The 27,600-nt window shown below is 41.5% G+C and overlaps 1 protein-coding gene across 3 annotated transcripts in view; it reads right to left on the bottom strand.

Moving 5' to 3' along the window:
- Positions 1–27,600, bottom strand: part of PUS7 (pseudouridine synthase 7) — a 52,460-nt gene that overhangs the window by 5,937 nt on the left and 18,923 nt on the right. For 2 of the 3 annotated variants that reach the window (XM_032402342.1, XM_032402344.1), the window contains exons 6-14: positions 26,166–26,183; positions 24,551–24,662; positions 22,633–22,710; positions 13,976–14,104; positions 13,191–13,316; positions 5,086–5,147; positions 3,496–3,656; positions 2,395–2,521; positions 1,646–1,747 (exon numbers count right to left, since the gene is read on the bottom strand). In XM_032402342.1, coding sequence (XP_032258233.1) covers positions 1,646–1,747; positions 2,395–2,521; positions 3,496–3,656; positions 5,086–5,147; positions 13,191–13,316; positions 13,976–14,104; positions 22,633–22,710; positions 24,551–24,662; positions 26,166–26,183 — 915 coding nt within the window. The remainder of the gene's footprint in view (positions 1–1,645; positions 1,748–2,394; positions 2,522–3,495; positions 3,657–5,085; positions 5,148–13,190; positions 13,317–13,975; positions 14,105–22,632; positions 22,711–24,550; positions 24,663–26,165; positions 26,184–27,600) is intronic. The other variant, XM_032402343.1, reaches the window with a different exon arrangement.

Genomic DNA, 27,600 nt, shown 5'->3' on the forward strand with positions numbered 1-27,600 from the left:
GTCAAAGGCTGTGCTGAATTTATAGATAACTGGTATTAGCCCACATTTCTGATCCTGAGAGGTACAAGAAAGAAGAATAGAATGTTTACTTTCTCTTTCTTGGAAGCTCTGAGCATCTTAAGTGCTTTCCTTCTCACCAGCTCACCCCTCGGGGCCTCACTGCGTCATCAGAGTAGGAAGAACTTCCCTGCCCCCTCCCTCATCTCCCTTGTCATTTTCTCCTCCTCGTCTCTACTCCTGTCCCTCAGTGGAGTCAACCTCACATAAATATTAGGAGCACAGCATTTTGATTGTGTTAATCAACATGGAAGTGGCAGATGACTAACTTTTTTAAGTACCTGCATTATCAAAGAAGGGTGTTAATACCTAATCATTCTATAACTTGTACAATTTCAAGGAATATAACACTGACAAGGAAAATTCATTCTGGTCCCTTGAGAGAAAAGATGGTTTGTTTGTTTTAAGTAGGCTCCACGCCCAGTGTGGAGCCCAACGTTGGGCCTGAACTCACGACCCTGAGATCAAGACCTGAGCTGCGATCAAGAGTCAGATGCTTAACTGAATGAGCCACCCAAGGGCTCCAACAGAAAAGATTTTTTTACAAGAAATAACCTCCCACAGACCAGTTCTGGCTAGGTGTAAATTTCCAGGGTCAGATCCACCAAGCTGGTCCCATGTTCAGAGCTGCTTTCTTTTTCCCAATTTTTGAATCCTTGAACAATGAAAGTTCCAATCCACAACCTCCCCAACCCTAATCCATTAAGGTAACGGAAGTAATTAATAACAGCCTGTGGGGAATGGGAAATAAGGGTGGTGAATTCTAACTTTTCACTCTATAAACTTCTGTGCTCGTTGACTTTTAAAACACAGTTTTTTAGCCTTTAAAAAAGGCTAAAAGAAGCAATGTTAAAGTAGAACTATCCATTCACTTTCTCAATGACTTTTTCCAAAGCCTTCCTATCTTTAATAAGCATTAGTGGATTTCAGAAATTTAAATAATGCCAGTAATAACAGGAACCCTAGTTAACAATACTAGTACTACTACAACTACCGCTGTGACAGCCACCACCACCACCATTTTGTTTCTTAATTTACTCATCCAGGGGCGCCTGGCTGGCTTAGTCAGTGGATCATGTGACTCCTGATCTTGGGGTTATAAGTTTGAGCCCCATGCTGGGTGTAGAGATTACTTAAAAATAAAAAAAATAAAATAAATAAATTTTAATTATCCATCTGAATACATCCCTTCCTGGGGGACTTTATATGTAAACATGGTTTATAAATGCTTGAAATCGAAACATTTTCAAGTCTGATGGAAATCAAAGTTCTAAAATTATATTTCAAGTACTGATTTTTTTTCCCTCTCACTCTACCCTTGGCGGCCAGTGGCTTAAATATGTCAGACTTTTTTTTTTTTTTAAGGTTTTATTTATTTATTTGACAGAGACAGAGAGAGCACAAGCAGGGGGAGCGGAAGGCAGAGGGAGAAGCAGGCTCCCTGCAGAGCAGGGGGAGCCCGATGTGGGGCTCGATCCCAGGACTTTGGAATCATGACCTGAGCCGAAGGCAGTTGCTTAACCAACTGAGCCACCCAGGTGCCCTGTCAGACTTCGTTTTAACTATTTTCCCCAGACAGGGAACTTACTTTTATGCTTTGGGTAGATAACATCGAAACCCGGCAAGGGCATTACCACATCATGGATGGAGTAATTATTAACATCTTCTTCATCAATGTAGGTGGCTGTAGCTGCCAAGTCACAAATAGAGAAATTAAGAAAAATTATGAAAATAGGTAATATTTGCATGAGCCTGATCTTTTAAAATTATACACATCTAAGAAGTCAGAAGTGCAAGCTGACATGGCTGAGTGGCCTACAAAGCTTAAAGAAATGAAGTTAGAGATGTTTTTGTCTTTTCTGCTCTACCCAAGAAGTAAAAATCATGGACTGAGAACAAGTGGAAAGTAAAAAAAAAAGAGAAAAGTTTATTTCTCAGCTGCACCCTCAATTTTTTAGAATGTTTGCTTTTTTTTTTTTTTTAAGATTTTATTTATTTATTTGAGAGAGTGCATGAGAGGGAGGAGGGTCAGAGGGAGAAGCAGACTCCCCGCTGAGCAGGGAGCCCGATGGGGGACTCGATCCCAGGACCCCAGGATCATGACCTGAGCCGAAGGCAGATGCTTAATCTATTGGGCCACCCAGATGCCCCAAACTGGATATATATTTTCATTAAAGACACAGATCCAAACTGTTCAATCTGAGTTTACAATGTCTTTCCATTTCAACCTTACTAGACATCTCTCGCTCTCTCTTAAATAGTGGCCAGGCTGGATTTTAAGCACCAGTGTCAAACAACTCTAGTTGGGTGGAATAATGAGGATATCTGCCTTTTTACCTCCTTTGAGAACAAGGTCACCTGGAACGGGCTTCAGTCCGTACTCTTCTATTCTCTTGCTTACCATGTTATTCCATACATAGCTTTGGTAGCTATGAATATACATTAAGCGATTATTTCTTGGTATCTGGAAGGAAGAAAAAAATGGGGAAGGAAAAAATACATATTCTGAATATTAGAAGTACTGTACTTTCCAAGATATCTCACTTGTTTAGTGGTGACCCCAGGATAAGCAGCTCATACCTTGTCATTTTTCTAATAGCTGACAGAAACAGTGACTGACGTGCAGCACCCAGTATGAGAGACAGAACCCTTCTGACTCTGACTATGGGTGTTCACAGTCAGCTCCGAATGCAGTGGTTGCCATGCTTTCATGCAAATAAAGCAACGCTGGGAGAACCTCTACCCTGAATCAAAGACACAGTGCTCAAACTGTAGAAATTTACACATCACTTACAGAGCAAACAGTGTTTTCTTCCTGATAATTCCATGGAAGGAGAAAACCTAGATGACTGAATGGACAACTAATTTCACGTAGCAAAAATTCTGCTTTTTTTGTTTGCCTGGGGAAGCGTAAATAAGACTGAAGTTGAAGAGTTAAACTTCAGTCTATTCTGGGTATAGATATCTGAATACTAGCCCAGGCCACACATGCCAAGATGGGACCCACTGTTGGAACCACCACGAAGATACCAAAGAAACGCGATCATTTAAACCACTTCTCGTGCAACCTCTTACTTCGGTAGGTTACAGTGCTGATGCTGGAGAATGATCAAGAAATAACCTCTAAGACGGATTGTGAATTTCTAAGTACCAAGATGCTTAATATAATTTCTTTGCAGATAATATTTTCCACTTTAATGCTTTTCTCATGCCGTCAATGTTAATAATTATTGCCAACATTTCCCCCACCCACCCACCACCCCCATCGCCATTCAGGGTACAAACAAGGATCACTCAGGTAACACGGCACTCAGAGATCACCAAAGGATCCTTATTTCCCTTTTGCTCTTTCAAAATTTAGTAAAATACTTAAAGATAAAATTTAAAAAGCATTAAGCCACCTCAAGTCATTCACCTGACTTCACAAATAGCACTCACTATGCCAAATGCAGAGACTATATTCTTCATTCCATATTTTGAAAGTCCTCGAAGCAGCTGCCCTTCCACACACCTTTTGACAGGAAGTTTTCTGAGGGCAGCAACTGGGTCTTTGGTCTTCGCCCACTCTTCCCTGCACTTAACCAAGTAGCCCTTTTCGGCTGGGGGAAAAAAAAGCTGTGATTGAAACAATTTATCGAATAGATAGATTTCCATAACTTAATGGGCTTCCTAGAGAACACAAAATTAGAAAATGCTCTTTGTTTAATTTTTTTTTTTTTTTTTTAAGATTTTATTTATTTGTGAAGAGAGAATGAGAGACAGAGAGCATGAGAGGGAGGAGGGTCAGAGGGAGAAGCAGACTCCCCGCTGAGCAGGGAGCCCGATGTGGGACTCGATCCCGGGACTCCAGGATCATGACCTGAGCCGAAGGCAGTCGCTTAACCAACTGAGCCACCCAGGCGCCCCAGAAAATGCTCTTTGTAATACAGGTACTCTGAACAGCTTCTGTTCACCAGCGAATACCCATCAGAATGTGAAAAGGCGGGACAGGCAGAGTGTACTGAACGAGCCGGCTTTGTCCACCTACTGCCACCCCAGGATTATTTTTTCTTTCTTTTAGATTTTATTTATTTATTTGACGGAGACACAGCAAGAGAGGGAACATAGGCAGGGGAAGTGGAAGAGGGAGAAGCAGGCTTCCCGCTGAGCAGGAAGCCCGATGAGGGGCTCGATCCCAGGACGCTGGGATCATGACCTGAGCTGAAGGCAGACGCTTAACAACTGAGCCACCCAGGTGCCCCCACCCCAGGATTTAAAGACCATTACTGTTCCATGATCACGGCTGATTCAACACAAGACAAAACCCAGGTAGTCCTTTCTTCCTTCTCTTTTTCTACTGTGTTGGCAAATTTAATAGGCCACTCTCCTTAAAATTAGACAACTTTATCTCTTTTAATTTGCAAATGAATAACTACCCAAAGGGCATAATTGTTTTGATAATTTGTGTTGTTTTTTTGTTTTTTTTTGAGAGGCTCCATGCCCAGCACGGAGCCCAATGTGGGGCTTAAACTCACGACCCTGTGATCAAGACCTGGGATGAAATCAAGAGTTGGACGCTTAACTGACTGAGCCACCCAGTGCCCCTGTACAGTAGTATTTAAATCTTTTTTTATACAGTACGAATGCAGAGGTACTTTCTGGGAAGTTTTTTTTACAAACTCTTCAAATACCTCAACATTTTTTGGCCCAGTTTTTACATTCTATTACACTATGCTTTAACAAATTAACCACAAGTGAAACGTGTCTGGATTCCTGCATGTTCAGAGATTTAGTAGTGCATGGGGAAAAGGAAATAAACGTATTAATTTATCAAAGAATAAATCAGATGAAAACAGGATATAAATTATAAATCTCAAATATATAATTTATGAAAAAATGAACTATCCTTTTTATTTTACTGTAAAAACAATCTTTAAAATTCTGAAAAAACTACCCCCAATATGCACACATACTTTTTATTCAAAGCAATTCCATGAATACCTAACAAGATATTCTATTTTTTTTAATTAACATGAATTTTATTCTCACCTCCAGAACGGGGTTTCAATATTAAATCCATGACTTCAGTCCAGGAATTCTGTAGGATAGCTCTAAAATTAAACATCATTTATTTTACTTAATTTTGCAGTACGATGAATTTTATATGTCAAAATCTGTGCAGTAACAAATCATGTTAACTTTATATATTTTATTAAATGTAAAAGTAAGTTGAAAAACTAATATAATGATAAAGGTTTCAAATGTAAATGCCAAAGGAACTTAAAAAAGAGAACAAAATGAAGAGCATGTTTACTCATTAACATTTAGTATCACGTCAGTTTTAAAATGCTAGTAGTATAAATCCTACCAACTCATTAAGCTGTTATACATGGTATTATATGTTTAAATCAAAGTTAAGTCTTTCTGCAGTAAAACTTATTTGAAACTTCTCAAGAAATCTCTCCCCCTTGTTAAATACCTTCTTGCTTAAACAAACAGAATAAATAACACTTTATCCTTCCTATTATTCTTGCCAAAATGGAAATATCTTTATTTTTGCTGATAATATATGCTTTTTTTTTTTTAAATATTTTATTTATTTATTTGACAGAGAGAGACACAGCGAGAGAGGGAACACAAGCAGGGGGAGTGGGAGAGGGAGAAGCAGGCTTCCCGTGGAGCAGGAGCCTGACGCGGGGCTCGATCCCAGGACCCTGAGATCATGACCTGAGCCGAAGGCAGACGCTTAACGACTGAGCCACCCAGGCGCCCCTATAATATATGCTTCTTAAAAATTACATAGTATATAAGAAAGGTTACCTGTTATCTAATTAATATTATCTAAATTAACACTTCAGAGAGTATTTTTCATGACTTTTTAAAAAAAGATTTTTTTTTTTTTTTAAAAGATTTTATTTATTTGACAGAGAGAGACACAGTGAGAGAAGGAACACAAGCAGGGGGAGTAGGAGAGGGAGAAGCAGGCTCTCTGCTGAGCAGGGAGCCCAATGTGGGGCTCGATCCCAGGACCCTGGGATCATGACCTGAGCCGAAGGCAGACGCTTAACAACTGAGCCACCCAGACGCCCCAAGATTTTATTTTTTTTTAAGATTTTATTTATTTGAGAGAGCACAACAGAAAGTGAGAGGGAACGAGTGGGGGGGGAGGGGCAGAGGGACAAGCAGACTCCCCATTGAGCAGGGAGCCCAAAGCAGGACTTGATCCCAGGACTCAGGGATCATGACCTGGGCCAAAGGCAGATGCTTAATCGACTAAGCCACCCAGGGGACCCCTTAAAGATTTTATTTTTAAGTAATCTCTACACCCAATGTGAGGCTAGAACTCACAACCCCAAGATTAAGAGTCACGAGCTCCCCTAAGCCAACCAGGTGCCACCATGACGTTTTTGATACATCTATAAGCATATCCAATTTTTCCTTTAACTTTTATTACATTGTATTTTGCCATACGAGAATTCTATTCTGTGCATCATATCTGAATTTTTTTTTTCCAATTAAGATTTCTGGTGTTGGAGTCATGCTTAGAAAGGCCTTCTCTAGGGGCACCTGGGTGGCTCAGTTGGTTAAGTGTCCAAATCTTGGTTTTGGCTCAGGTCATGATCTCATGATTGTGGGATAGAGCTCCACAGGGAGCCCCAAATTGGGCTCCATGCTCAGCGGGGAGTCTGCTTGAGATTCTCTCTCTCATCCTCCCCCACCCCCCACCCACTCACTCTGTCCCTCTCTCTAAAATAATAAATCTTTAAAAAAAGGAAGGCCTTCCCCACCAAAAGAATATAGAAATCCCTTCTACTAATTTTTCTGTTTCTTTTAGTTAACTGGGATTTTTATTTTTCATATTTAAGTTAACCTATATGGGATATTTTTGCATATTAAACTGTATAAAATGCTGCTTAGTATCCAATGATATGATCATGTGGATTTTTTATCTACTAGTGCGATTAATTACGTAACAGATTTCTTACTGCTGCCCATCCTTGCAGTCCTGGAACAAGCCACGCTCTATCAGTCTTTCAGTATTCTCCTGGGTGACACATTATGGAGCTGGCTAGGCTATCCGAAACACCTCTAGAGAGTGGAGAACTAGTTCAGGACTGGGCACTGGTCTGTCAGGTATCATAGAAGATGTCAGTGTTCAAAAACCTCTGTTACCTGGCTGGCCACTTGATTTTGTGACTAGGTTTCCTGTAGAACACCCGTGCTCATCTGTGGACACACTGCGTGCGTATGACTTTCACACTGTTGTAATGGCAGCGCTGAGCACCTGCTATGAACAGCCCATGGCCCACAAAGCCCAAGATATTTACTGTCTGGCCCTTCACAGGAAAAGTCTGCCAACACGTGGTATAGTTTCTGAAGATGCTACCACATACATGAAAGTTCAGTACATACTGCCATATTAAACATGTGCAGATTTCAATCACAAGAGGCCTTTCTATCTGGACCTCTACACATTAAGATGTTTTCTACTTTTCTTACATCATCTTTCTTTCTTCCAGCTTTTTTTTTAATTGTATAAAATACGCCTAACATGAAACTCTTCATTTGGGCCATTTTTAAAGTGTACAGTTGTGTGGCACCAAGTACATTTATACTGTAACCATCAGGACAACCTGCCCCCAGAACTTTTAATCTTCCTCAGCTGAAACTCTACACACATCAAATAACTCCCATCTCCTGGCAACCACCACTCTACTTTATGTATGAATCTAACTATCCTAGGTACCTCCCGTAAGAGGATTTACACAGCATTTGTCCTTTTGTGCCTGGCTTATTTCATTTAGCATAAAAGTCTTCGAGGTCTATGCATGTTGTAGCATGTCTCAGAATCTCCTTCCTGTCAAAGCTGAAGGATTCTCCATTGTATCTGTGTAACATGTTTTGGATGCATTCATCTGTTAATGGACACTTGGTTGCTTCCACCTTTTGGCTGCTATGAGTAACACTCTTAAAAACAGGGGTGTGTAAATATTTGAGTGTTCGCTTTCATTTTTGGGTAGATACTCAAAAATGGAATTTATGGATCATATGGTGATTCTACATTTAATGTTTTGAAGAATTACCGTATCATTTTCCACAGAGGCTGGTCCATTTTATACAGCAATGCAAAAGGGTTCCCATGTCTCCATATCTTCACCAACACTTGTTTTTCTTTTCTTAATAATGGTGCTTCTAATGGGTATAAAAAATTATCTCATTGTGGTATTGATTTGTATTTCCTTAATGATTAGTAATATTGAGCACCTTTTCAATTAGTTTATTAGTCATTTGTATTTCTTTTTTGATGAAAGGTCTCTTCAAGTTCTTTGTCCATTTTTAATTAAGTTGTTTTGTTATTGCTGAGTTGTAAGGAACTCTGTATGTTTTGGATATTAACACCTCATCAGATATATAATTTGCAAATATTTTCTCCCATTCTGTGGACTGCTTTTTCGTTCTGTTGATAGTGTCCTTTGTACACAAATATTTTTAATTTTATGGAGCCCAACCTATTGTTGTATCCTAGAAATTGGCAATCAAATGTCATGAGGTTTTCCCCTAATTATATAGTTGTAGTAGGTTCAGGTCTTGGATCTATTTTGAGTTAATTCTTATAAATGGTGTGAGACAACTTGTGATGGTGTGAAGGGTCCAGCTGCATTTTTTTATGTGTATATCCAATTTCCCCAACATAATTTGTTAAAAAGACTGTCCTCGGCACGCCTGGGTGGCTTAGTCGTTAAGTGTCTGCCTTCGGCTCAGGTCATGATCCTGGGGTCCTGGGATCGAGCCCCGCATCGGGCTCCCTGCTCAGCGGGAGCCTGCTTCTCCCTCTCCCACTCCCCCTGCTTGTGTTCCCTCTCTCGCTGTGTCTCTCTCTCTGTCAAATAAATAAATAAATAAATAAATAAATAAATCTTAAAAAAATAAAAGGACTGTGCTCTCCTCGTTGAATGGTCTTGTCACCCTTGTCGAAAATCATTTGACCACGTATGCAAGGATTTATTCCCTTAACAAAAAAATATATAATTCATATATCCATGTATATGGATAATTCATATATCCATGTAATTCATCTTCATTTAAGTGCATAATTCAATGGCTTTTGGTATACTCACAGAATTGTGTAACATTACACAATCATTATGGAACATCTTTAGCACCCAAAAAGAAATACTACACCCAGCAGCAGTCATTCTCCATTACCCCTCCCCCAAATGTAGGCAACCACTAATCAACTTTCTGTCTCTCTGGATTTGCCTATTCTGGATATTTCATATAAATGAATCCTATAATATCTTGCCCTTTGTGACTAGCTTCTTTCACTTAGCATGTTTTCAAGGTCCATCCATGTTGTAGCAGGTGTCAGTACTCCATTCTCTTTTATTGTTGAATAACATTCCATTGTACAGATACATCACATTTTGTTTATCCATTTATCAGTTGATGGGACATCTGGGTTGTTTCCATTTTTTTTGGCTGCTATAAACATTGGTGTAAATTCTTGTTTTCAAAAAATTGGTGTAAACACGTTTTCAATTCCTAAGTATATACCTAGGAGTGTAACAGCTGAGTCATATAATAACTCTACACTGAACCTTTTGGGGACTAGCCAGGCTGTTATCCAAAATGGCTATACCATTTTACATTTCTACCAGCAGCACATGAGGGTTCCAATTTCTCCACATCCTCACCAACACTTGTTATTGTCTGTCTTTTTGTTTTAGCTATCATAGTGGATCTGAAGTGATAGTTCATTGTGGTTTTGAATTGCTTTTCCCTAACGATTAGTGATTCCCTGATGATGTTGAGCATCTTTTTGTGTGCTTACTGGCCAATAATCTATATTTTTTGGAGAAATGTCTACTCAGATCACTTGCCTATTTTAGACTGTTGTCTCTTTGGTCTTTGAGTTGTAAGAGTTCTTTAAAAAAACTTTAGAGGGGCGCCTGGGTGGCTCAGTCGTTAAGCGTCTGCCTTTGGCTCAGGTCATGATCCCAGGGTCCTGAGATCGAGCCCCGCATTGGGCTCCCTGCTCGGCGGGAGGCCTGCTTCTCCCTCTCCCTCTGCCCCTGCTTGCGTTCCCTCTCTCGCTGTGTCTGTCTCTGTCAAATAAATAAATAAAAAATCTTAAAAAAAAAAAAATAGAAGAGGAGATGAGAGATCAGCAGCAACTTAAAAAAAAAAAAACTTTAGATATAAGTCATTTTTCCATCTTTAATCTATAAACTAAGGGTTGTTTTGTTTTTTCCTTAGGAGGTCCTATGATGGTAACCGTGGGCTGCTCTGAAGCTAGGAAATATTCCTATGTTATGGAAACTGTTAGTCTGAAATCCTGACTGGACTGTATACTGACTGTATACTTAGGGCCTACAATGCAATTTTTGTTCCTTTCTGTTTGTTTTTGATAAATCTGATCTCATTTTCATTAGCCATTTTATATTATCTTTGGAGTACAAAATCTGCAGGGTCCCATGGCTGTTCTTCTGCCAAATTAACTACGAATTCAAAAGCTGATACAGGGCACCTGGGTGGCTCGGTTGGTTGAGGGTCTGACTCTCGGTTTCGGCTCACGTCATGATCTCAGGGTCATGAGACTGAGCCCCGTGGAGGACTCTGCGCTCAGGCCAGGGTCTGCTTGAGATTCTCTCCTCCACCCACCACCCCCCAACTCCGCTCGCGCTTGCGCTCTCTCTTCCTAAAATAAATGAAATATTTTTTAAAAAGCTGATACAGTGTGGGGCGCCCGGCTGGCTCCTCAGTGGAGCGTGCAACTCCTGATCTCAAGGTCATGAGTTCAAGCGCCAAGCTGGGCATGGAGCCTACTTAAAAAATAAATAAAATGCTATTTAAAACAAAACAAAACAAAACAAAATTTAAAAAGCCAAAAGTTGATAGTCTTCCCTTAAACATTGAAAACATTATCATTTATTATCTAATAATAATGATTATTAGTTACTTTAGTTTTCTTCTCAGCAAAAATTCTTTCTCTGGTTAGTATGCTCTATCTATCTATCTATCTATTTATAAGATTTTATTTATTTATTTGACAGAGACACAGCGAGAGAGGGAACACAAGCAGGGGGAGTGGGAGAGGGAGAAGCAGGCTTCCCGCTGAGCAGGGAGCCCGATGCGGAGCTCGATCCCAGAACCCTGGGATCCTGACCTGAGCCAAAGGCAGATGCTTAACGACTGAGCCACCCAGGCTCCCCTGGTTAGTATGCTTTAGTATTAAAATACTACTATCTACTTATTGAGCACCTACTATATCCTAGATATAGCAACAGGTGCTGCAAAAATATCACGTCACTTCATTTTCACCACCCTGTGAAGTTAGCATTATGATCTCCATTTGACAGATGAGTAATCTGAGGCTCAGAACGGCCTGAACTTTTAACCTTCTCAATACTGCCTCAAAGAAATAGAGGAAATACTATATGACAGATTTTTTATCATTTTGTGCTTTTCTAAAACTTTATTACTTTTTAAATATTTTATTTATTTATTTGAGAGACAGAAAGAAAGCGTGTGAGAGCAGGAGGAGGGGCGCAGAGAGAGAAAATCTCAAGCAGAGTCTGCACTCATTGCGGAGCCCTACGCAGGGCTTGATCCCACAACCCTGAAATCATGATATGAGCCAAAACCAAGAGTCAGACGCGTAACCAACTGAGCCACCCAGGCACCCCAATCATTTTGTGCTTTTAAAAAATGCATGAACAAATGTAAGTTCATGTAGTCAGCTGCTGCAACCATGCACGGGAAGTCAAGAAAAGTCCTCTGTTCCTAGGACTATAGGGGACCAACTAGTGAGCTCCAGCAGACCCCCAAGCCTAAATTTCACCTTTGCTAGAACATGGGTTTGAAACACAAGGAAGAACACGAACTACATAATCTCTCAGATCACTTCCAACTCATGACTTCTGTAATTCGAACTCCCATGAGAATGATTATTTTATGTAACAATCTACTGGACAGCAGGACAGCATATGACAGCTTAGGTTTCCGAATCCAATAAGTATGTATGTATTTAAAGTTTATTTATTTGGGTGCTTGGGTGGCTCAATTGGTTAAGCGTCTGCCTTCGGCTCAGGTCATGATCCCAGAGTCCTGGGATTGAGTCCTGCATCGGGCTTCCTGTTCAGCGGGGAGTCTGCTTCTCCCTCTGCCCCTCCCTCTGCTCATGCTCTAATAAATAAAATAAAATCTTAAAAAAATTTATTTATTTAAGTAATCTCTACACCCAATGTGGGGCTTGAACTCATGACCCCGAGATCAAGAGTTGCACGCTCTTCCAACTGAGCTAGCCAGGCGTCCCTTTTAAGGTTTTTTTTAAGTTTATTTATTTAAGTAATCTCTACACCCAATGTGGGGCTCCAATGACCCCAAGATCAAGAGTCCAAGTATTTATTGATGGGATTCCCACCCTAGCTTACCCTAGAGGGATTCCCTAATTCCATGAAAGTGAATCAGAGTTCTTAAAATAAATTTTACCATGCTATTTCCATCCTACACCACTTTCTTTAAGGGCGGGGAAAGTGCAGATGAAAGTTTAATAAACTGGAAAGCGTTTGTTAACAGAAATCACAAACTGCGTCCTGTCAGGCTATGCAACAGCTTATTGTACTCAGCCAAGAGTTACCTGTAAAGAAGGAACTAAAAACAGAAGCCCTGGATGGGTTATCAGGGATGAGAGAAAAACTTACCTTTCAGGTTATATCTTTTTGAACACTGAATTAATTAATTAATTTTTTTTCCTTTTCAAAAATTTTTTTAAAGATCTTATTTATTTGACAGAGAGACACAGTGACAGGGAACACAAGCAGGGGGAGTGGGAGAGGGAGAAGCAGGCCTCCCGTCAAGCAGGGAGCGCAATGCAGGGGCTCGATCCCAGGACCCCGGGATCATGACCCGAGCCGAAGGCAGATGCTTAATGACTGAGCCACCCAGGTGCCCCAATTTATTATTATTATTTTTGTATTAATTTGTATTATCTTAATACACAACAAAAACTAGAAGGATGCTATGGATCAGTTGATGAGACACACTGGTTCATTTGGCCCAGACATGAATAATTAAAAACAACAGCAACAAAAAGTCTTTCTTCTTTTTTTAAGTGAGCTCTTTCAGACAAAAGTTAAAAATTAAATACGCACCTTCCAACCTGGTATGTGGGGACAGCTGTAGTTCCAAATCTTTGCATTCCATAGTAGTTAATAAATCCGATCTCCTTGAGAGAGTTCATAGCTTGCTGAACTTGGTCATCAGTTCCTGTTATATTTCTGTAGGGGCCCAAGTTACCCAGAGAAGAAACTGAGTCAAACACATTCAGGGATGCATATCATTAATGATATGGCTTGGCTTCCATGTCTTTCCCTTATCCCCTGCAGCTTTCTCTCTACCTGCTGGGGACTCTATGTTTTTGTTTTTTTTTAAATTGTGGCAAAATATACATAACATTAAATTGACCATTTTGGCCATTTTTAAGTATACAACCTAGTGGCTTTAAGTACACCGACAACGTTGCGCAACATTACCCACGATCTACTTCCTGAACTTTCCACTCTTCCCAAACGGAAACCCTGTACCCATTCAACAACAGCTCCCTGTCCCCCTCTTAGGCTCCCGGGCCCCAGGTAACCCTGTTCTACTTTCTGCGTCTGTGAATGTGCCCATCCCAGTACTGCCTATAAGCGGAGGCACAGGCTCTTCGTCTCTTAACACTGTGTTTGAAGCACATGGCTGCTTTCCAGCAGAGGCGCCGAGTTCTGAGAGGTGAGGGGGGTCGGTACCAACTCTCCAGCACTATTTGCTCTCCCAGCCCTACCAGGCTCCGCTTGGCCTTCCCTCGCTGCCACACCTGCTCGAAGCAGCTCACCTGGATTAGAAACTGATCCGAACAGACCCTCTCTGGTCCGCACTCCTCCCTGCAGGTCTTTACCTGAGGACAACAGTGAAGTGATTCCCTTGAAGCTCTCCCAGTTTCAGAGGGTTTTTCTGATAGCTGAAATTCCCCAGTTTAAAGTTCATCAAGCACTTGTTCAAGTGGGCAAGTCTTTGAGCGGTTATTCTAAAAAACAGAAAATAAAAAAGGAGCACAAAGAGGATCATGAAATACTGCCTGACTGAAATAGTCTCGGGCACCCTACTACAAGAAACGACAGCTCGAAACAAGCCCGCACACCAAGCTATGAGGAGGGAAAACACAGGCACCCCGGCAGCTGGGCAGAGCACACTTTTCATTTCCCTCTGGATTGTTCCTCCAGCAAAATGATCCTGGTTCGACCTTACTGGATAGATTAACCTGGGCCACATTTACATTCATAAAGCCTCGTGTGATTTATAATGATTAATGGAACAATCATATCTACTTTTTCTGAGAGGGAAGGGGGATAATAACAGACAGCAATCCCATACAACCGTAAAGACTGTTATTAAACGTTTTAAAGAAGAGTTAGTCCTATTTTCATCTATCAGAAAAATACTGTAATCTAACTAAGGAAACTTGAAACCATAGAAAAGAAAAACAATGCAGTTTCATCACCTGGAAAAAAAATCTGCTAATATCTAACTTTGCATTTCCTCCCGTTCTTTTTTAAACATGTTTTATAGATAGATAGATAGATAGATAGATAGAGATGGCATTCTACCACAAATGTGTAACTTACTATCATTTAAAAGGTATAAGAATGGGGCACCTGAGTGGCTCAGTCGGTTAAGCGTCTGCCTTCAGCTCAGGTCATGATCCCAGGGTCCTGGGATGGAGCCCCGGGATCGTCATCGTAAAAAGAGCTTCTCCCTCTCCCTCTGCCCCTTCCCCGGCTCTCTCTTGCTCTCTCAAAAAAAAAACAAAAACAAAAACAAAAAACCTTTAAAAGGTATAAGGAAATTTTCATGAAAAATTCCTTAACTTCTTTAACAGTAATTTATGTAGAAAAACAAATTCAGAACTGAAAAACCTATGTCCTATCTCTATCCCTTGACACCTCTCCCCACCTGCAACCCATGTTAACAGTTCATTGTGCATCCCTCCAGAAACAATTTATGTATATAAAAGCATATATGTACCTACAGTCTTCTTCCTTTTAGGAATTTTTTGGTAAGTTCTTTATATGTTGTTCATATGGAAAAATACACAACTCCTAAGTGTTCTGCTTGACGAATTTTCACCAAGTGAACACAACCATGTAACTAGCACCCAGATCCTCCCCCTCTTTTGTTACATTATAAATTGTTCAGCATCTTGCCTTTTTTTTTAAATAAGATTTATTTATTTTTAGAGAGAGAGAGAGTGCGTGAGCAGGGTAAAGGGCCGAAGGAGAGGGGAAGCAGACTCACCGCTCAGTGGGGAGCCCTATGTGCGGGCTCGATCTCCGGACCAGGAGATCATGACCTGAGCCGAAATCAAGTGTCAGATGCCTAATCGAGCCACCCAGGAGCACCAGCATCTTGCTTTTTTTCCACGTAAAAATGCATTTCTGAGATTTGCGTTATCCACATAGACTTTTTTAATTATTTATTTATTTATTTGACAGAGAGATAGCACAAGTAGGCAGAGCGGCAGGCAGAGGGAGAGGGAGAAGCAGGCCTCCCGCCGAGCAGGGAGCCCGACGCGGGGCTCCATCCCAGGACCCTGGGATCATGACCTGAGCCGAAGGCAGACACTTAACGACTGAGCCACCCAGGCGCCCCATTTATTTATTTATTTTTTTAAAGATTTTATTTATTTGAGAGAGAGAGAGCATGAGCTGGGGGGAGAGCTGAGCAGGGAGCCTGATGCGAGGCTCAATGCCAGGACCCTGGGATCATGACCTGAGCCAAAGGCAGACACTTAACTGACTGAGCCACCCAGGTGTCCTGAGTTTAGTTTATTTATAGTAGTTTATACATTAGAAAATTTCCCCCCAGTTATATTAAAAAAAATTCAGAACTGGAGAAAAATGGCAACACTGTACCTTATACTTTCCAAGAGATTTACCAATTGTTAAGTCCCACCCCCACCCCCGACTTTATATATCTCTTTCTAATCGATGAACACCCACATATTACACACACATGCACACATGCATACACACAGAAATAAATGTGAAATCTAAATACTTCACTGAACAATTCTGAGTTAGTTGCAGACATCACACCTTACCCCTAGTGGCCCCTGTGTGTGTCTCCTAGACCCCTACCCAAGCGGGTCACACTCAGGAAGCCTAACATGAATTCGACACTACTGACAGGCGGTCCACATCCACACTCACCCCATTACCCGGTAACATTTTAAGCTCCCTGAATTCAGGATCTAACTAAGGACCACATACTGCCGTTGTGCCATCCAGTTAGTGTCCACTAAGCTGCTTGGCTCGGCCCGGCCTCTGCTTTCTATTGGTATCCGACTTTTAGCAGAATCCAGGCCAGCTGTTTCCCACCGTGCCTTTACATTCGGATTTGACGATTGTTTCCTCATGATTAGACTTAGATAAACACATTACTTAGGTGATGCGATGGCCTTTTCAGTGTATCCCAGCAAAAGGCAATAATGTTCAGTTTGTCCATCACTCACGGTGATAAATTTAATCACTGGGTTAGGAAGGTATGTGTTAGGCTTTTCTATTGTAAAGGGACCTTTCCTCTTAGATGGATTATCCTGTTCCCCATAGTCTTTCATCCGCCTGTTCAGGTACCCTAGGATTCTTACTACTTCAAGCAAAAACTAGTGTGTTAATGTGAAAGAGTGTTTGTCTCTATCTACCATTCCTTCTGCCTTAGGTGGCATTCTTCTGTAAATAAGAACTATAGAGTAAAATTTTAGTTATGTTCATGAATCTTTTTTTTTTTTTTTTAATAGTTCTGGGATTTAGGATTGCCTGAGTGGCTCACTCAGTTAAGCATTTGCCTTCAGTTCAGGTCGTGGGATCGAGCCCCATGTCGTCGGGCTCCCTGCTCAGTGGGGAGTCTGCTTCTCCCTCTCTGCTTGCTCTGTCAAATAAATAAAATCTTGAAAAGAAAAAAAAAAGAATAGTTCTGAGGTTTAAGATATACTCAGAAAGGGTATCCCTAGCCAGAGATTATTTTTTTTAAAGTTTCCCAAATGTAAATAGAGTACTTTTACAGTTTTATTGTTTTGTTTTGTTTTCAGTTAAAAAGGGCACTTTTCTGTTGTTTCCTTTTGGCTTACAGTAGTGATTACTTTTTATCACACCTCATTTAGAGCAGTGCTAGCCTCTGTGCGTTCACCAACACACCAATCTTCACTACTGGGGTTTTCTAAGTTTACATCGGGTGTGGAGAAAAATAAAAGACCTCGGGGCACTGCTGTTCCAGGGGCTCTGAGTGGGAGCTTCTGTTTTTCCTTCCCCAGTCCACCTCTGATGCCAAACGTGGGCCACTTACAAAGGAGGGGGACACGGGACAGGTCATGTTGACTCGGGAAGGTCTTCCTGCTCTCGCCCCCGGCTTTAAATCATGGAGTCTCCTCATCCTAAGCAACAAGGAGGTGAAGGAAAGAAGTGGGAGAGTGTTTTTCACACACAAACTGGCAACCGTGTCAACAGCTAGCTACTCAGTGGCGTGGGCTCCACATTTTACATTAACGGGGTCACACATACCTTTCCGCTTTATGGCCTTTTAAAAAAGCAGACTGTGGACTATAAAAACTACACCAAGGACCTGGCTACAAAAAAATAAATATTTACCTATCGGTATCCGTGTGCAGTGGCACCGCGGCTGGTGCCGGTCTTTGACCGGCTCTGCAGGCCTCTCCCGGTGATCTTCTTTGCTTCAAACTAAAGTTTTCTTTGTGTGGGGGGGAAAAAATCTGGCAAAGCACTGCCACTTTACCCACTCAGGGGAGACATACAAAAACGTCAGCACAGATTCTTTCATACAGTGTTGTTTTTTTTTAACGTTTAAATTTTTGATTCACCTGGAATTTATTTAGAAAGGGAACTGAGGTAAGGAGACAAATTTTTTTTTTTCAGATGGTTATTCAGTTATCTCAACAACATTCATTGACTCAACCATCTTTTTTCTGATTTTTTTTTTTTTTTAAAGATTTTATTTATGGGGCACCTGGGTGGCTCAGTCGTTAAGCGTCTGCCTTCGGCTCAGGTCATGATCCCAGGGTCCTGGGACTGAGCCCCACTTTGGGCTCCCTGCTCAGCAGGGAGTCAGTTTCTCCCTCTGCCCCTCCCCCCACTCATGCTTGCTCTCTCTCTCTCAAATAAATAAATCTTAAAAAAAAAAGATTCATCCATATTGTAATATCTATCAGTACTTCATTCCTTTTTATGGCTGAAGCATATTCTATTGCCTCTTCTTGAATACCTAACACGTACTTCTGAATCCCATGGCACAGCAGAAAGCAAGAGGTACACTCATTCTTACAGGATGGGTGCTCCCTGAGCAGAGGTGGAATGGTGTTGACAGCATCTTTATGACACTGTTCACAGTTTTAATTCTGATCATCTTGGATAGAGCTCTATAGTTGTAAATTCATAGCGAATTCTGTGACTAACTTGGGACTACTAAAAATCTCACTTTTAAACATCAGGAGCCAACCTAAGCAACACGTTGCACAAAAAGCCTTTATTAACAAAGCCAGTGAAACACTGGCCCAGGCTCAGAAAGGAGACTGGCAGGAAGAGGCAGGAAAAGAAACAAATCATTCTGAATGAGGCTGTTCCTGCTGGAGATCCTGTTAAAATTACGAGGTGGCTGGAGAGTTACACGAAGCCGAAAGAAATGCTGCTTATCCCCAGGAATGAGCGATTCAGCAATAATTAAAACTCCCGTGTGGCAGAGTGGGTTTATCCTGTGCACCGGTTCTCACGGGAAAGGCCAACCTGCCCGGCCCAGCGTATCCATTAAGCAAACGAAGGGCGTCGCCTGCATCCGCGAGATAAGTGCTATGTGCTTTCCAAAGGCCGACACTTAGGGGTCTAATATAGTTCCTTACGAAGTCAACAGGAAGATGAGAAAAGCAGCAAGGGCTATGAAGACAGAGCAGCACTGTGATCAAGTATGACACCTGCTGGCTGACCAAGAAGAGAGAGAAATACCTTCACTCCAAATATTCAAAGATTTCTCATCATATAATGCAATATAAAATAATGAGATGCCATTTTTTTGACCCTCAAATTAGCAAAGGATTTAAAAAAACAAAACAAAACTGTAACACCTGTTAAGTAGGGAGGATTCTGGGGAAGTAGAATAAAGGTGACAAATTGGTACCACCTTTCCATAGGACAACTAGGCTTTGCTACTAAAAGCCTAAAACCTAGAATTTCACATTCCCTTTAAGTCAGAATTCCACTGCTAAGTTTATCTTTTTTTTTTTAAGATTTTATTTATTTATTTGACAGAAAGCACACAAATGGGGGAGCGGCAGGCAGTGGGAGAGGGATAAGCAGGCTCCCTACTGAGCAGGGAGCCTGATGCGGGGCTCAATCCCAGGACCCTGAGATCATGACCTGAGCTGAAGGCAGATGCTTAACGACTGAGCCACCCAGGCGCCCCTCTCTGCTAAGTTTATCTTAATGAAGTTTTCACAGATGTGTGCCAAGATTTAGCTACCAATATGTCTGTCATGGAATTGTTTATAATAGCAAGAAATGGGAAACAATGTCAACATCCAAAAATACAGTAACAATCCAGAAATTAGGATTCACCATATTTTAAATATCTTTTGCATTTTATATAAATATTTTGGCTCACAAGGAAAAAAGAACCCCCACAAAAAATATACCAAGCTGTGAACAAGGCAATCTCTGAGGGAGTACAATTATGGCAGAACTTTCATTTTCCACCTCGTTCCTTCTGTGAGGAAAATAAAACAACTAACTTATTTATTTAATTTTAAAAAGATGTTTTTATGTAATCTCCACACCTAGCACCGGGCTCAAACTCACAACCCGGAGATCAAGAGTCACATGCTCTCATGACTTAGCCAGCCAGGTGCTCCTGAACTTAATATTTTTTTTTAACTTATTTTTAAATTTGGGTGAAAAAAACTGCAGGACCAGCCAGAAAGCACAGGAGTTGACTACAACGATATTTTAGATACAGAGGATGGAAACACCTGAACCCTTGAGCCACTGCTGTTCCCCCAACCCTTCAGAGTTTCTGGCTAGCCCACTGGGCCCACTACCCGCAGAGGTGATTTCAAATCTTTTTTTTTTTTTTTTTTTTAAAGATTTTATTTATTTATTTGAGACAGAATGAGAGAGAGAGCACATGAGAGGGGGGGAGGGTCAGAGGGAGAAGCAGGTTCCCTGCCGAGCAGGGAGCCCGATGCGGGACTCGATCCAGGGACTCCAGGATCATGACCTGAGCCGAAGGCAGTCACTTAAACCAACTGAGCCACCCGGGCGCCCGGTGATTTCAAATCTTCACACTCTTTTCAAGTTCCCTTCCCCACTCCTGCCCCACCCCCCTGCTCTCAGCAGATGACTCCACATTTTGTGCATCACAGGAAGAAAAAGAACAGGCCACCGTGTAGGAACATATTCAGGGATCTCCTGCCGCTCTCTTTCAAACACATTCGCACACACTGTTAGTGGAGTCACGGAGAGATGTTCTTACTTTGCTTTCATGACACAACATACCTCCCTAATGTCAAGGAGGAAAAGGGCTGGAAAATCCATTAGGATGCAACCAGATGCTTAATCCCGACACCATTTCAAGTGAATCAAAATAGTCGTGGGAAAGAAGCAGACTATAGGGGATTGCAGGGTAAAGAGGAGAGGCCACCTCAGATTCTTTATGAAAAGATAAGCATATGTATTTAAATATATGTATTTAAGTGGGGACAGCAAGCACAGATGACTTCATTTGTCATTACAGTATAATTAACGTGCGGTAAACTGTACATATTCAAAATGTACAAGATTTGGGACGCCTGGGTGGCTCAGTCAGTTAAGCGACTGCCTTCAGTTCAGGTCATGAGCCCAGAGTCCTGGGATCGAGCCCCGCATCGGGCTCCCTGCTCAGCGGGGAGCCTGCTTCTCCCTCTCCCTCTGCCTGCTGCTCCCCCTGTTTGTGTGCTCTCTCTCTCTCTGACAAATAAATAAATAAAATCTTTAAAAAATGTACAAGATTTACCATGTGAGTAAGCCCATGAAATCATCACCATATTCAAGATAACGAACATACGCATAACCCTCAGAAGTTTCCTCCAGCCCCTTTATTTCTCCCTCCCACCACTCCTTACCACTGGGGGGGGGGGGGGGATGTGTGTGTGTGTGTCTACACACACACATAAGACAAAAGCCTGAATTTGTCTGACTTCACGAGGCTATAAATTCATCTTTTCCCCTTCCTTCCACTAAACTGTGTAGGTTCAGAGGCCCCAGGACACGGCAATAGCCCCGATCTCCAGGGTCACCCACCTGCTCCAGTCACAACCCCTACTCCTGCCTCTCCACACAACCCCGTCTGTTTTAGATCATGGTCAAGTCCAAGATACTCACCATGACCTACAGGGCCCGAGGATCCTGATTTCTTGCTAGCTCCCACAAGACTAAAGTACCTGCCAGGTACCAAATGTGCTGTGCTCCCCTTTCCAGCACCTTTTCACGAGGTATTTTCTTGGTTCAAACAAGCAACCCTAGACCCTCCATAGCGCTAGGAAGCTCCTACTCGTCCTTCCAGAATCTAGACCAGTGGTTCTCAACCATAGGAGATTTTGCCCTTCAAGGGACATTTGGCAGAGTGTGGAGACATTTTTGGTTGTCACAACTGAAGGTGGAGGGCTAAGGGGGGGATGCTACTGACATCTAGTGGGTAGAGCCCAGGGCTGCTGCTAAATGCCCTACGATGGCACAGGATGGCCCCCACAACAAGGAATTATCCATTCCAAACTGCCATTGGTGAAGGCGGAGAGGCCTTGATTAGATTAAAACTCCAGCATCCCATTTTCTGTGAAACCCTTCCCTGGCCTGCCCTAATTCCCCCAGCATACCTGTATTTTAGCATTTATCTCACTGTGTGATAAGCTCTGATTTACTTGTCTGTCTGCTCCATTAAATTATAATTGCTTCAAATGCACAGACCATCTTTTCATCTGTATATCCCCAGTGTGTAACAAAAGAGCTCACAGTTTTGTAATTAAATTTTAAATAACTTATATTTAATAATGAATGAACACAAAAGGACGGAGAGAAGGAAGCACTTATTCTCTTGGCTCTACCACAAAAATCCTTTAAAAATCACACAAACAATACCTGTTTGCTCCAAAAAATATTAGGAAATACAGATATGCAAGAAGAAAAAAAATTATTTTTTGAATAGGCAGAGGCACCATTTAAAGAGAGAAGAGACAGGGGCGCTTGGGTGGCTGGGTTAAGTGTCCGACTCTTGATTTCAGTTCAGGTCATGATCTCAGGGTCATGAGGTCAAAAGCCTTGCATCAGGCTTGCGCTCAGTGTGGAGTCTGCTTGTGCCTCTCCGTCTGCTCCCCCCCTCCCTACACTCTCTCTCTCAAATAAATAAAAATCTCAAAGAAAAAAAAAAAAGAGGGAAGAGATAAACCCCACAGCAAATTTGAGAACCGTGGAAGGTGGTGCTAGGGTTTCTGTGAACAAATCCCGACATGTACTTGGTACTTACTTGAGAACAGCAATCTCTTGAACGGTTATGGCCCTTTTATCTTTGGTTCCCATGTAGGAGAATATGTTTGGTTTGACTCTGGTAAGACAAAAACAAAACCATATGAAGTTGCACACCATTAGGAAATCGTATTTCTCATGCTTTAAGGTTCAAAGTAAATAAAATCATTACAGAATGGGAGAAGAGTAAGGAGAAACTTGATTTAAAAATGTACCCAGGAAAACATAATATGCCAAGCTAAGGAAGTAAATGATGCCTGGACAGCAACCTTCTTAGCAGGGCTTGACTTAGAATGTTTGTGGCTATGAGTGAAAACCTGCCATTGGAAGACCTGGCTAGCCAGTAACCAGTAACCAAAAAGGAAACAACGTACTTCCTATCGATCACAGGCCATTCATTGGGTGACACGAAAGTGAAGGTAAAGAGAAACTCATTCTAGATATATAATGGACCACTCTGAAAATTTTATTATCTTCAGTTTTTAAAAAGTTAATAATGTGAAGTTTCCATAAATATATGCTATTTCTTTGCATAAAAAAAGCCAAATACTAAAATAGGGATCTGACTAGTTCTGATATAAAGATCTAAGTAAGCTAGTTAACAAAGAAGTATTTTATAGAAACTGCTTCACATGAAAAGGAAAATGACAGGACAAATTTCTTGAACTCTGAGCGCTCCCCAACTGCAGAGCTCAGAGGAAGCGCCTCCGCAGTGGTCTATCCTCCCAGGATCAGGTACAGACAGGCCCCGCCGACTCTCTCCCAGAGAGCTAGCAACTAGAGTAAAATATAATGTCCCTTATAGAGTACTGCACCCTACTGACTGAAATATGGCCCTACTGACCCTGACCCCCAGTACCTCAGAATGTAGCTGCGCTTAGAGAGGGCCTTTAAAGACGTGGTTCAGTTAGAATGAGGCTGCTGGGTGGGCCCTTATCCAATCTGTTCCAATAAGAAGAGAAAATGTGGACACACAGACGCCGGGGACACACACGGAGGGAAGACCACGGGAGGACACAGAGAGAAGGTGGCCATCTATAAGCCACGGAGAAGCCTCAGAAGAAAACCAAAACCTGCCAACACCTTGATCCTGGGACTCCTCGTCTCCAGAGCTGTGAGAAAATCGGTGTCTGTTATCGAAACCTCCCAGTCTGTGATATTTTGTTACGGCAGCCCCAGCAAACTGACACACTGCCCACCATGTTTAAACTGGGTTAAATATATATCAGAAAGTAAACTTCCAGTGCACACAGATCGGCTGCGGTGCCTGTACCCAGGACTGAAAAACAGTTCTGCGGCACCTGGCCCATCCTCAGAGACTCAAACTGCATCATCTGCATTCCCAGGAGGAAATCCTACTGGTTTCAAGTTTTCAATCGAGTCAATCTCCAAGATTTAGGAGCTTACAATCTAGTTAAACAAATCCCTGCCAACACATCAAAGTGTAGGCTTTCCAGGAAGCAAGTTAATTTTTATTTTCAGCTGGATGGACCAACATGTGAACTATTCATTTGTAGAATTTCCATCTTAAATCACTAGCAATATGCATGGAGGTAAAAAAATAAAATAAAATTAATTCACCTATTGTCTAAGGAAACTGGGGGGCACAATTACTACCTGTTTGCCTATTTTCCCACCTTTTTTTTTTTTTAAAGATCTCATTTATTTATTTGACGGAGAGAGAGACAGAGCAGGAACACAAGCAGGGGGAGTGGGAGAGGGAGAAGCAGGCTCCCCACTGGGCAGGGAGCCCGATGCGGGGCTCGATCCCAGGACCCTGGGATCATGACCTGAGCCGAAGGCAGATGCTTAACGACTAAGCCACCCAGGTGCCCCCTGCTCCTTTCTCATTAGCACAGAAAGAGAAAAATAAATTCCCGTGTTGTCATTTTGTGTCAGCACAAGAACAAGATACTAACCGTAAATATTTGGACAGCACATTAATAGCATCCATGGTGTCTTTGTTTTCCTTGTACAGTACAAAGTGGCAGTAACTTCCCCTAGATTTTGGCCAAGAATGTTTTCTTGGATCTTAAAAACAAAAAAATTAAATGTTATATAGACCATAACAAAAGTGATCTACGCTTTAGCTTATGAAACCTACAAGGTCATTTTTTGCTAGAGAACCTCTGAGTGAGAAATCCAATCTAGTCTGACAAGAAATACATGTTAAGTGGTTATAGCTGTGTGGACTACAGGTATTACACTTCCTGCGACTGGAGACTCAACATTATCTGTCCACATTCACAATCAAAAGCTGAAAGGCAGGCTGTGTGACAAACGAGTAAGACTAACAGGCAATCCTCACACAGAGGGGTCCACCACCCCCCAGTACGTGTACTTCACAAGCGCGCACCTTGTAGGTGGGTAACTGGCTTTCTAGAACACACGCGGTCCAGAGGAGAAGAGCACTCCAGCAGGAATCTGTAAGCCCTGCCTCACATCCCAAGCCGGGAGTTCACACACACAGGCTGGACGCCTCAGCAAGGATGGGGATAAAGCTTGTGAGGAGTTGCCTGAGTGACAGGTTCAAGTTTTCCAAAGGCCGCTTCCTTCACAAAAGTTGAGTTAATCCTGGGTGGTTTACAAATTTTTACCTGACAGAGAGCACGCCTAGCATTCAAAACGGAATGGTCGTTATTCTTGGGGAAAAGGAGACTCTAAAAATTAAGCCAGGTTAAATGTCAACTTTCAATGTGAACTTCTGAACTACAGTTACTTTGGTTCTTCAACTTTCTGACACTGACCAACATGTCCGGGCTTTGGAGAACCTTTAAAAAAGTGTTCTTTTAAATGAACATTTTAATTGTACTATCATCTAGAGATATATTAAAAAAAAATTAGGATTTAAACTTTAATTTTGAAAAATCAACATATCTTGGGAAAAATACGTAAGCCACAAGCCCACTTCCAGATGCTGCACAATACTCCTCCTGAGTCTTGAGCAACACATAGCTGCAACTGTTATCTGAACACATCTAATTCACTTATTTCTGTAACTCCATGAAATAAAAACTGAAAAAATACTTCATAGAATCCCTAGAATCCTCTTCTTTTAAAAATGTTCCTTTGTCTTTGTCCCTAAAATAATCCTTAGCATGAATTCATGAATCCGTCCTCTTCAGAGACATAAGAAACTTCTGGTACTGAAGTTGCTGGTACACTTGGCTTTGTCAAGGCAAAAAGCACGCTTGATAGGTCAGTTATTTACGCTACAACGTAAAGAACAAACGAATCAATAAATCATCTTGGAAAACTGCCATAGCATGTATGCTCAGTGAACTGCTTTTCCTTTCTGAAGGAATAAATATGAATGTGAGTCTCTTCTGTCTTGGAGAACAAAAATATTACAAGTATTTCTTTGGCTCTTCATGTGAATTCCTCACAACTCATCCTCAGAAAATTATGAATAAGAGTATTATTTTTGGCTTTCCTTCCAGCTCACCAGTTAAGCAAAATTTTCTTCTACTTAGCACTTGGGAGAAAAATCATTGGCATTTCATTTTCTCTACATGAAACACCAACCGCTCTTACCTGCTGCAGTTCTGACCTCTGTCCAAATGCACAGCATAGAGAGCACAAGAGAGCAATGTTTAATTTATAATAATATTAAAGTGCTTTAGAGGTGAACATGCAAATGATCGCATGGAAAGTTTCTACCAAGGACTGCTACAGCACCTGGTAGTTATGTGGTGGGTTAACAGCCATTCAGACATTAACAATGGAATGTTGCAGAGGCAAACAATGAATGAGGAGATAACTCACCTACAGGTACCAGCCTCCCTGTCTCAGTCTCCTCACAAGGCCATGTCAGTTCATCCTCAAAGCTGCACTGTCCATACCCACAGGACGCAGCACAAGGTTTACGACTGAATACAATATGTTGTCTACCTGACACTAATATTACCCTGCATGTCAGCTGGAATTTAAATAAAAGCTTAAAAAAAAAAAAAAGACCTAATACAAAATGCTTCCCCATCTAGAGATTTGTTTTCACAAAGTGCTACTTGTTACTATCTTTTGGTGGTGACACTGCATGTAATTATTGTTCTGCTTTGTGTTTTTTGGAGTTTTATGAGTTTCCTGCATTGAGTTATAAAGACTTTTTTATTTGATAAAAATCTGAAAAATCATTACAGAAAACAGTACTTGAACTGATAAATTAAAAGGGATCTGAGATGATTTAAGAGACTTATCTATTTATACAAATGTAGGGATCCAAAGGGGTACGTGCACCCCGATGTTTATAGCAGCAATGTCCACAACAGCCAAACTGTGGAAAGAGGCAAGATGTCCATCGACAGATGAATGGATAAAGAAGGTGTGGTATATATATACAATGGAATATTATGCAGCCATCAAAAGGAATGAGATCTTGCCATTTGCAACAGCGTGGATGGAACTGGAGAGTCTTATGCTGAGCGAAATAAGTCAATCAGAGAAAGACATGTATCATATGACCTCACTGATACGAGGAATTCTTAATCTCAGGAAACAAAGTGAGGGTTGCTGGAGTGGTGGGGGGTGGGAGGGATGGGGTGGCTGGGTGATAGACATTGGGGAGGGTATGTGCTATGGTGAGCGCTATGAATTGTGCAAGACTGTTGAATCACAGATCTGTACCTCTGAAACAAATAATACATTATATATTTTAAAAAAAAAAAGATGATAGCAGGAGGGGAAGAATGAAGGGGGGGAATCGGAGGAGGATATGAACCATGACAGACGATGGACTCTGAGAAACAAACTGAGGGTTCTAGAGGGGAGGGGGGTGGGGGGATGGGTTAGCCTGGTGATGGGTATTAAAGAGGGCACGTACTGCATAGAGCACTGGGTGTTATATGCAAACAATGAATCATGGAACACTACATCAAAAACTAACGATGTAATGTATGGTGATTAACATAACATAAAAAAAGAGACTTATCTATTTAATGCAATGTTCAGACCTTATTTGTATCATTGTTTG

Source organism: Phoca vitulina, unplaced genomic scaffold, assembly GCF_004348235.1.
Source record: "Phoca vitulina isolate PV1807 unplaced genomic scaffold, GSC_HSeal_1.0 scaffold4, whole genome shotgun sequence".
NCBI lineage: Eukaryota > Metazoa > Chordata > Mammalia > Carnivora > Phocidae > Phoca > Phoca vitulina.